The 10,916-nt window shown below is 51.0% G+C and overlaps 2 protein-coding genes across 2 annotated transcripts; both read left to right on the forward strand.

The window, feature by feature from the left end:
- The first annotated feature begins 1,446 nt into the window (after positions 1–1,446).
- On the forward strand, positions 1,447–2,676 carry LOC109781833 (ornithine decarboxylase-like). The gene has a single exon (XM_020340429.1). The coding sequence runs from the start codon at positions 1,447–1,449 to the stop codon at positions 2,674–2,676; it is 1,230 nt and encodes a 409-aa protein (XP_020196018.1).
- Positions 2,677–8,242: 5,566 nt separating this feature from the next.
- LOC109781834 (ornithine decarboxylase 1B, chloroplastic-like) lies at positions 8,243–9,718 on the forward strand. Its single transcript, XM_020340430.2, has one exon. It carries the CDS (start codon positions 8,311–8,313, stop codon positions 9,544–9,546), a length of 1,236 nt encoding a protein of 411 aa, XP_020196019.1. The 5' UTR covers positions 8,243–8,310; the 3' UTR covers positions 9,547–9,718.
- Positions 9,719–10,916: the final 1,198 nt, after the last annotated feature.

Below are 10,916 nucleotides of genomic sequence, written 5' to 3' on the forward strand. Positions count from 1 at the left end.
AGATTCTCCAGTGGATGAAAAGAATAGGCATTGTTCATGAAGAAAACCGAAACATGTCTAGGTCATGTGGGCTCATGGTTGCCAACGTGAGCCCACATATACTCAACCAAATCATCTTGTAGTGGAATTGAGTTTCCCAATCACGCATTTTGATGATGAAATGCGGTGAACTCTGCAAAAGTTGCCGCCCCTTCATGCTCAAGCACAACATTTTGTCACCCTGAAACTGAAACCCTTGATTATAGATTTTATCCGTACGATCATCCTCTACGTTCATGTTGTGCATGATCACACAAGCGATCATCACTTCCCATGACTTTTGGTGCTCCAAGTTCTAGTAGGATACCGAACGATACCCCAATGAGATTGGAGAACACCGAAGGCACGCTCCACATCCTTCCTAGCACTCTTATGCTTGAGAAAATCTCTTCCTCTTCTCTCCTATAGGGTTGGGGACTGTCTTCACAAGAGTAGTCCACTGAGGATAGATACGGTCAGCTAGGTAGTATCCTTTGTTGTAGTGGTGGCCATAGATCTTAGCATTGACCTCCGAGCAGTTGCCTTCTACAAGTCTTGCAAACACCGGAGAGCGCTGAAGCACGTTGATATCGTTGTGAGATCCGGTCATGCCGAAGAAAGAGTGACAAATCCAGACATCTTGTGAAGTCACGCCTCAACTATTACAGTGCAAGCTTTGACATGGCCTCTATACTGCCCCTGCCAAGCTTTGACATGGCGACGCAAACCCGGCCCAACTTTTATGTCCGTTTCAACCCAAACGGACACGCGCGAAAAATTTATGTCAGCGCATTGGAGTTGCTCAGAGCTACCCAAGTCCGCACTTTCGCTTTTTGCTGCCCCTCAGTCATGTCCGCAGTAGCAATTAACCGTAACTAGCAAGTTGAATGACACACGGCCCCGTGAACCAAGCAGTGAGAGTAGCATGTGATTCCCATTGAAATTGTCCTTTTTCCGGTGCGTCAAACGAGCATTTGACAGAAATCATCCGGGATATATCGGAACTAAAGAGTACAGGAGTACAGGGTGCAAGTTTTAGGGATTTTAAGGTGAGGTTCCATTCAGACTTCGGGTACGAATTTAAAGTTTGATTCACACGGTGAGCTGCATATTATTTGTTTTGTTTAAGATTTTGACAGCTAGTGATGCGATCTCAACACATTATAGTCTTATTAGGATTAGCATGATGTTCATGCTTCGTCGTGCGCCGGTGAAGGATGGCAGGGGGTCGAGCAGCACGCGCACATACGCCAACCGCGGCGTCGCATTTCCACGGCCATACCATGCACGCACTGGCTATATATAAGAGCCTAGCTAGCTAGTTCAGTTCATCCCAGCCACCCAAGCCGCGCACACACCTCGCCGGGGAGCTAGCTAGGAATAGGATTCGGCTCTTCGTGCCCACCATTAGATCGCGGCCGGACAGACATGGCTGGAGGCAGCACAATGCAGGCCACGGTGCTTGGGGCCCCGGGGGTGAAGGGCAGGAAGGTGCGCGCGTTCAAGCGCAGTGAGAAGGATGCCGTCGTGCGCTCCATCGCCGGCACCGAGGAGCAGGGCGCCTTCTTCGTCTTTGACCTAGCCACGGTCGCCGACTTGTACAGCCGCTGGTGCCGCGCGCTCGACGGCGTGCGGCCATTCTACGCCGTAAAGTGCAACCCCGAGCCGGCCATGCTCGGCGCCATGGCGGCGCTCGGCTCAGGATTCGACTGCGCCAGCCGCGCCGAGATCGAGGCCGTCCTCGCGCTCGGCGTCGTCGGGCCCGCGAGCATCGTGTACGCCAACCCGTGCAAGCCCGAGGCGCACCTCAGGTACGCGGCCGAGGTGGGCGTCAACCTCGCCACCTACGACACCGAGGACGAGGTGGCCAAGGTGAAGCGATGCCACCCGAGCTGCGACCTCCTCCTCCGCATCAAGGGCCCCGACAACCCGGACGCCAAGATCGACCTCGGCACCAAGTACGGCGCGCGCGCCGACGAGGTGGTCCCGCTCCTGCGGGCCGCGCAGCGCGCGGGGCTCCGCGTGGCCGGCGTGGCGTTCCACGTCGGGGCGTGCACGTCCCGCGTCGACGTGTACCGCGGGGCCATCGAGGCCGCCCGCGTGGCGTTCGACGAGGCCGCGCAGCTCGGCATGCCGCCCATGCGCGTGCTCGACATCGGCGGCGGCTTCATGCCGAACGCCACGTTCGACGAGGCGGCGGGGGCCATCAACGACGCGCTCGCGCAGCACTTCCCGCGCGGGTGCGGCGTGGAGGTGATCGGCGAGCCGGGGCAGTACTTCGCCGAGACGGCCTTCACGATGGCGGCGCGGGTCATCGGCAGGCGCACGCGCGGCGAGGTGCGCCAGTACTGGATCGACGACGGCATCTACGGCGCCCTCAGCTGCACCATCCTGGGCGACTACGTGCCGCGCCCGAGGCCGCTCGCCGCCCCTTGTCCGCCCGGCGGCGAGAACAAGTGCAGTACGTACGCGTCGACGGTGTTCGGGCCGACGTGCGACTCCCGCGACAAGGTGGTGACCGGGTACCAGCTGCCGGAGATGAAGATGGGGGACTGGCTCGTATTCGATGGTATAGGCGCCTACGCCGCCTCGTCGGGTTCCAACTTCAACGGATTCTTGATCTCGGACATAAAGACGCATTTGGCCTACTCCACCTAGCTCCCGATCGTCCAGTTAGGGAAGGAACATGAACATGCACATGCACATGCATGCATGGGGGCACGCCCGAAATCCTTGCCGTTGATTGGTGTTTGTATTGTACGTGCATGTTCCTTGCTTCTTTGTTTTCGCGGTATTTTGCATGTACTATATATATCAAAACTATATCTCATCTTATAACATCACATCCAATGGCTATAAAAGATGAATGAGACCAAACTATATCTCATCTAGATGAGTTCTAGCAAAACTGATATATATATGAATAACGCGCGGGTCTTTCTTCTCGACCGGCTGTATCTTGTTGTATTCCCACACATAGAAAGCAAAATTGTACTCACACATACAAGAAATGAAAAATTGTACTCCATCCATAGTCATAGCAATGTCATTTTATTGCATTGCACGCGTGTACTGGGTTTTGTAACCAGTCCTCTGTATTATACAACTGTAAGTACCAAACTGAACATATGTGCCAAGTATCAGCACCGGCGGTGCATTAACTCAAATATATTTCATGATTAAATAGTGGTATTGAATTTTTTTTTCTTTCAAAAAAATTCTGAAGTGTGAGACTTTTTTTTCATGGTAATACGTGTCTCATTCATATGATAAAGATCGAAGTACAAGTCACGTAAGGACCGACATGATAAAACTGAAAAGATAGCAGAACATATCTGAGTTTGACACCAACGTCCATCACTTGCCTCCGGCACCACCACAACAGTCACCGAAGAATAGAATGACGGATCACCTCCTCACCCGAACTCGACACGGCTCCATCGCTGATATTTGCGTACCTCCAAGGTGGCTCCCCAAAAATGAAGCCATTGCCGTTGAACGAATCAGACAGGGTCAACACCTCGGACACGTCATCGAACTCCAGATCGGACACCCCACCATGACTAAGACGTCGAAGGAGGAAATCACACCTGTCATCCATCAACCACGAACCCATCACACATTTCGTCTTCGAGATGTCGTCGATGCAGACCATAATCTGCACCTGCTCCTGAACTACCCCCCAAGCTCCGCGCCGACGCTGGAGCAGGTGTGAGACCTTTCTTTGAGCAGGTAGGTGAGCGTAACGAGGAAGTTCCCTCCATATTATTTCAGTATACGGTCTCGCTAAGTCTCAGTCGACTCAGACTTCGTTAAGTTTCAGTCGACTGAGACTTTGTTAAGTCTCAGTCGATGCTATATCCGTGAGATCTTAGATTGAGGTCCGTGAAAAATTGCTTATCAGAATATTTTCTCTCTCTTATATGTTATGTCACTTGATTAAGACTTGGTTAAATTTCAGTTGATCGAGAACTAGCCACACCCTTAATAAGGATCAACGTGATGGTCCTACTGTTTTTGTCCGATCTTTCACGGCAAGATAACCGGATAGCAAACCTTCTAATCACGGGATCAATCCACGCAACCTGAAGATGAGGAAACGAATCCAGCAAGCAACATGGAGATGAACAACACGCCTCTAGCCTTGGCACGATAGTCCTTGATCACACAAGAACCTTCACGCAATCATCACTTTATTTGATAAACAATAGCGCCGTCCCCAGAGGGATGATTCACCGCGTGGACACAATGTTCAAAACTCAATCTAAAAATTTGACCCCCTCTAAACCTAGCCACTGGCCACCTTATATAGGCATCTAGAAAACTAGTCGGTTGGACAAGCCCACGCCGAAACACACAAAATAAAGATCCTAAGTGGCCCATAACATGACCTAGAAATAAAAATAGATCAAACTGCAATAGACCAAGTACATGACTCGGTCACCCCTTTTGGGATACCTGTAACTTGGTGGAGTTCTGAAGTTGGGCTTCACCTTCTCCTTCATGGGAACAATATGAGGTACTGGGATGCCCTCATCATCCCCCCCTTGAAAAGCCATTGTCCTCAATGCTAGAGGGTCTTCTCTAATGAATGGCATCGAATCAACAACATCACCACGTTCCGCCACCCTCTGCAAGTCTCGCTGGCCTGCCACACCACCTCCTCCCTCTCGGCTAGCTAGACTTGTCACAGCGGGTGGTACCACCTTCCGTCGCCACATAAGCTTCGACTTAGGCGCCACCACCTTCTTCTTCTCCACTGTCGAGGAAGCTCGTTGTCGCTGAACATGGACCATCTTTGTACAGCCCTGCGTAATAGGAGCAATGCCTGTGCCACACAATTGACGAACACATTCATCTTTCCCTATGTGCATACGCACAACTGCTCCAACAAATCTCTGCACAAATGGTCCAACAAACCCGTGGTCTACTACCCGCTCCTCCATATACACCGAGACACGAGCAACACAACTATCATTTGTCTGAACGCCTTGATCGACACAAATTGGAAGTGTATAGGACTAGCTGCAATCTTCGTCATCTCATCACTAAGAGGCTTGACACCAACCGGCTTGTCACCAACAGGCACAACTGGCTTGTCATCGACAGGCACAATGGAAACAAATATTAGTACTGATACTCCTCGCATCATGCTCCTCCATCAGAAGCTGAACTATCCTCTGTTGTGTCTTGGCCTTGTGCACTTTCTCCTTACGCACCACCAACACCACATCAGACTTGATATGATCATCTATCATAGGCTTCAACGTTCGCTGTTTGCCATCATGAAAAAATGTATATGTATTTGCTCTCCCAGCATGGATAGCATTATGATCATACTGCCATGGGCGCCCAAGTAACAATCCACACACCTCCAATGGCAATACATCGCACTCCACCTCGTCAGCATACTCACCAACTGTAAATGGCACACACACCTTTTGTGTAACCTTCAGCATACCGCAGCTATTCAACCACTCTAGATGCTTAGGTTCAGGAATACGCCAGGTGGACAACCCCAAAGATGCCATCATTGCCTTGCTTATGCCATTGGTACAACTACCACCATCAATCATCAACTTGCACGCCTTGTCCTTGATCATGCGCTGTGTCTGAAATAAATTCCAACGATGACCTCTATCAACTGTCACATCATCATGTACCCGTTTGAGTTGCATATTTAGCCCAATCACTGGTACAACATCATCCACCGAAAATCATGTCAACATCAGCCTTGTCCTCCTTAGAACCAGTATGTGTTTTCGTTGACTCCTTGTCGTTGTTAACATCATCTATCTTCACTACGAATGTGTCCTTGGAAATTACTTTCACAGAATGCTGCACAGTATGCGCAGGAAAAACTGTAGTGGGCCTTTTTAATTCCGTCCGCATATTTTTAATGATCTTTTGTATATCAGCTATCTCAATCCGAGCACGTTCCTTAGACTTCTCATCCAGCCGAGAAAACCATGTCTGAAGGCATCTTCCCGATCCGGCCAACAGAAAATAAAATCACAGCTTTTTGTTACCATGAGCCCGACTCTACCGTGAGTTAGTTTCCAAACGGACTGAAACAAGAGAACTTTCTCTCTCCTGCCTTAACTAATTAGGATTAACTAATTTAAAAATCCAGCAAACTGATCACAAAACTCCAAAACTAATTAATACTTACTCTATCACGTACCAACCAAATCGCCCTGCTTCCTGTAAATCCGGAGTCAGCCGAAAACAGCGTGTCCTTCCTATCCGAGCGACCAAACCTCGCCGAGATCGCAAGGAAAATTGATGGCACTGATGCCCTCAATTTGATCTGACTGGAAGACAAACTCCCCGCCGTGATGCAGATCCAAGCGCGCTCGGCCCTCGCGAATTGCCACCACTAATCTCTTTGCCGAACAACAATTTGCACCGTGATCAACGAGAACTCTCCGCGGAACAGACTGGCGGCAATGACGCAATCTCAATAGGATGAACTCGCGGTGAGAAACCCAGTAATCTGATACCACATAATAAGGATCAACGTGATGATCCTACTGTTTTTGTCCGATCTTTCACCACAAGACAACCAGATAGGAAACCTTTTAATCACGAGATCAATCCACGCAACCTGAAGATGAGCAAACGAATCCAGCAAGCAACATGGAGATGAACAACACACCTCTAACCTTGGCACGATGATCCTTGATCATACAAGAACCTTCACGCAGTTATCACTTTATTTGATAAACAACAGCGCCGTCCCTAGAGGGATGATTCACCACGTGGACACAATGTTCAAAACTCAATCTAAAAATTTGACCCCCTCTAAACCTAACCACTGGCCAGTCGGTTGGACAAGCCCACACCAAAAAACACAAAATAAAGATCCTAAGTGGCCCATAACATGACCTGGAAATAAAAATCGATCAAACTGCAACCGACCAAGTACATGATTCGGTCACCCCCTTTAGGACACCTTTAATTTGGTGGAGTTCTGAAGTTGGGCTTCACCTCCTCCTTCATGGGAAGAATATGAAGTACTGGGATGCCCTCATCAATCCTTCCGTATATTATTATTGGTATATACAGTATATATCTGTTATTTGTGTGGCAGCCACGTGCCCCACGCTAGCTGCGTGCCGCACGCGCACTCTAGCCACGGCATCACACAACACATGCGCGGTAAGGGCATCTCCAACCACAACCCGCAAATTTCCTCCCGCGTCCGTCCGTGGACAGGGGGGACAAGTCCGCGCGCACGGATGCAGGAGGACGTCATCCAACCGTAGCCGCAAATATTTTGACAACAACTCGAACCAAGACGTAATTCGTACGAACACGGCCGAATTTCATATAAACATGACATGTTTCATATAAAAATGTCGTTTTTATATAAACATGACATATTTCGTTACATTTACACCAACTAATCGGTGATATATAGTCCAGCTCTGGAAGTATGAGGGTGTTTGCTTCCAGGGACTTATTGGTTTAGGGACTTAAAAAAAGTCCCTATAAGTCCCATCTGAACCAAACAGGAGGGACTTATAGGGACTTAAAGTGGTGATTTGGGACTTATCAAAAAAGACTCTCAGAGAGGAACTTATAGGGACTTATAGTGATGATTTGGGTCTTTTAGCATGTCATTTAATAACCTCTAGCCCATGATAAATCCTGTAAACAAACAGATAGGGACTCGGGACTTATAAGTTGGAACTTAAAAAAGTCCTAGGACTTATGAAACAAACAGGACCTATAATTAATACCTAATCTAAATGATTCTCCATGGATCTCTTTGTCTTTCTCATGATCGGCAACCCGATCACTAGACTGTTAGGAGCCGCGGAGGTATATGCTTCGGCAGCAAAACATGTTAAGTACAGCATATACCCCTCGAGCAACATTATTTGTTTAAAAAAAATCTACAGCTAGTGACCCGAATGTGAGGACAATACTAGCACAGCGCTAATGCTTGGTCATGGAGCAAATCCTTCTCGTAGTGCGTCGGTGAAAGATGCAGATCGAGCAAGATATCACCAGCTACCGCGATCGCGATCGCGATCGACTGGCTCGTGCAAGATATCACCAGCCAGCTACCGCGATCATATCGCGATCGAGTGGCTCGTGCAGCACGCGCGGTCGTGCGGCGGCGTCGCACAGCCATACCACCATGTGGACATGCACGTTCGCACTGTATATAAGAAGAAGCTAGCTAGCTAGTTCACTTCATCCCAGCCACCCAAGCCGAGCACACACCACACCAGCAGTGTCCAGCGCAGGTGCTTGCACGCATTAGATCGCGGCCGGACAGACATGGCCGGAGGCAGCCCAATGCAGTCGGTGCTGGTGGCCCGCGGGGTGAAGGGCAGGAAGCTGCACGCCTTCAAGCGCAATGGGAAGGACGCCGGCGTCACCGGCGTCATGCGCTCCATCGCCGGCACCGAGGAGCAGGGCGCCTTCTTCGTCTTTGACCTCGCCACGGTCGTCGACTTGTACAGCCGCTGGTGCCGCGCGCTCGACGGCGTCCGACCCTACTACGCCGTCAAGTGCAACCCCGAGCCGGCCATGCTCGGCGCCATGGCGGCGCTCGGCGCGGGCTTCGACTGCGCCAGCCGCGCCGAGATCGAGGCCGTCCTCGTGCTCGGCGTCGTCGAGCCCGGGAGCATCGTGTACGCCAACCCGTGCAAGCCCGAGGCGCACCTCAGGTACGCGGCCGAGGTCGGCGTCAACCTCGCCACCTACGACACCGAGGACGAGGTGGCCAAGGTGAAGCGCTGCCACCCGAGCTGCGACCTCCTCCTCCGCATCAAGGGCCCCGACAACCCCGACGCCAAGATCGACCTCGGCACCAAGTACGGCGCGCGCGCCGACGAGGTGGTCCCGCTCCTGCGGGCCGCGCAGCGCGCGGGGCTCCGCGTGGCCGGCGTGGCGTTCCACGTCGGGGCGTGCACGTCCCGCGTCGACGTGTACCGCGGGGCCATCGAGGCCGCCCGCGCGGCGTTCGACGCGGCCGCGCAGCTCGGCATGCCGCCCATGCGCGTGCTCGACATCGGCGGCGGCTTCATGCCGGACGCCACGTTCGACGAGGCGGCGGAGGCCATCGGCGATGCGCTCGCGCAGCACTTCCCGCCCGGGTGCGGCGTGGAGGTGATCGGCGAGCCGGGGCAGTACTTCGCCGAGAAGGCCTTCACGCTCGCGGCGCGGGTCATCGGGAGGCGCGCGCGCGGCGAGGCGCGCGAGTACTGGATCGACGACGGCATCTACGGCGCCCTCAGCTGCACCATCTTGGGCGACTACGTGCCGCGCCCGAGGCCGCTGGCGCCCCCGCGTCCCGGCGGCGAGAACATGTGCAGTACGTACGCGTCGACGGTGTTCGGGCCGACGTGCGACTCCCGCGACAAGGTGGTGACCGGGTACCAGCTGCCGGAGATGAACGTGGGGGACTGGCTCGTGTTCGACGGCATAGGCGCGTACGCCGCCTCGTCGGGCACCAACTTCAATGGATTCTTGATCGCCGACATAAAGACGCACTTGGCCTACTCCACCTAGCTCCAAACGTCCAATGGCTCCGGGAAGGAACATGCACATGCACATCCATGCATGGGCACGTCCGAAATTATTGGCGTCGATTGGTGTTTGTATTGCATGTTCCTTTCTTCTTTGTTTTGTTTTTTTTTTTGCAGCGCGGGGCTTTCTTCTTGACAGTCTATATCTTGTTGTATTCTCACACATAGAAAGAAAAATTGTACTTCCCACACACAATAAAAGAAAAATTGTACTCAATTCATATATAGTAATAGTGTATTGCACGCGCGTGCTGAGTTTTGTACCTAGTTCTCTGTATTTTACAACTGCAAGAACCAAACAGAACATTTGTGCCAAGTATTATTAGCATCGGTGGTGCATTAACTCAAATACATTTCATGATTAATCTAGTGGTATTGATTTTTTTCTTGCAAAAAAAAGAATGGTATTGATTTAGGACGTGTTTGGTTCAGAAATTGGTAACACAGATGGTGACGAAATCAAACAGAACGAGAAAAAGTGGACTTTGTTTGCTTTGTCCACGCAACGGTATGCATATACAATAGTGTACAGTGTTAGGTTCAAGTACACAAAAATGGGTAAACGTTATCCAAGAACAACCCTTGCAAAGCAATGGACTCAAATCCAAGAAAGTGATAGATCGAGCCTTTTCCGTTGCTTCCGCTCCGCTACGCAGTTCATGCACTGGCCCTCCCAGTCACTGTCGAAGCCCCTATGTGGTTTGCCGTCGACATTGTCGTCAGGGCCCTTGCTGCATCTCGCTCCCCTTTGACCCCAAATCCTCCGGCCTCCCCACACCCCCTCTGTGCATCTGTTTGGTGCTCTCCGCCGTATACTGCCACCCCACGACCATCGTGCCGTCCTCCTGCACCGCCACCAGACTGCTGAAACGCGGCAGCGATTTCCGAGACTTTGTTCTAGCCTGTTTATTTTGTATACCGCACCAGGTTGCTTTTTTGTTGTTTTTGGTCTGCTATCTCTCGATACTGGAATCTGATCCATTTCTTGGACAGATGGATAAAAACAAATCCCAGTAAAAGAGAGCTGGACTAAGACCAACGACACCTTATTATTGCAAACTCAAGAATGGCCCAACAACGTGGAGTTCTTGGTTTCGAACCAACATTGTAATCGTCTTATTTTTTTTAGAAATGCTTTACATCATCGAGGTATTTTTATCTAAAAAACGGTGTGGTTCTCATCTTTTAACCCGATATGTAGTTTTTTATTTGTGGTATCTTTTCATCCATTTCATTCTTCCATCTTTGTGTTTTTATACGGGGAAGTCGGGGCTGTGAGGGAAAGAAATAGCATACGACTGCGGCCAGAGGAAGAAGAAGAGGAGCCAACCGTTGGAATAGTTTGAGCCTTAA

This window comes from Aegilops tauschii, chromosome 7 (assembly GCF_002575655.3).
Source record: "Aegilops tauschii subsp. strangulata cultivar AL8/78 chromosome 7, Aet v6.0, whole genome shotgun sequence".
NCBI lineage: Eukaryota > Viridiplantae > Streptophyta > Magnoliopsida > Poales > Poaceae > Aegilops > Aegilops tauschii.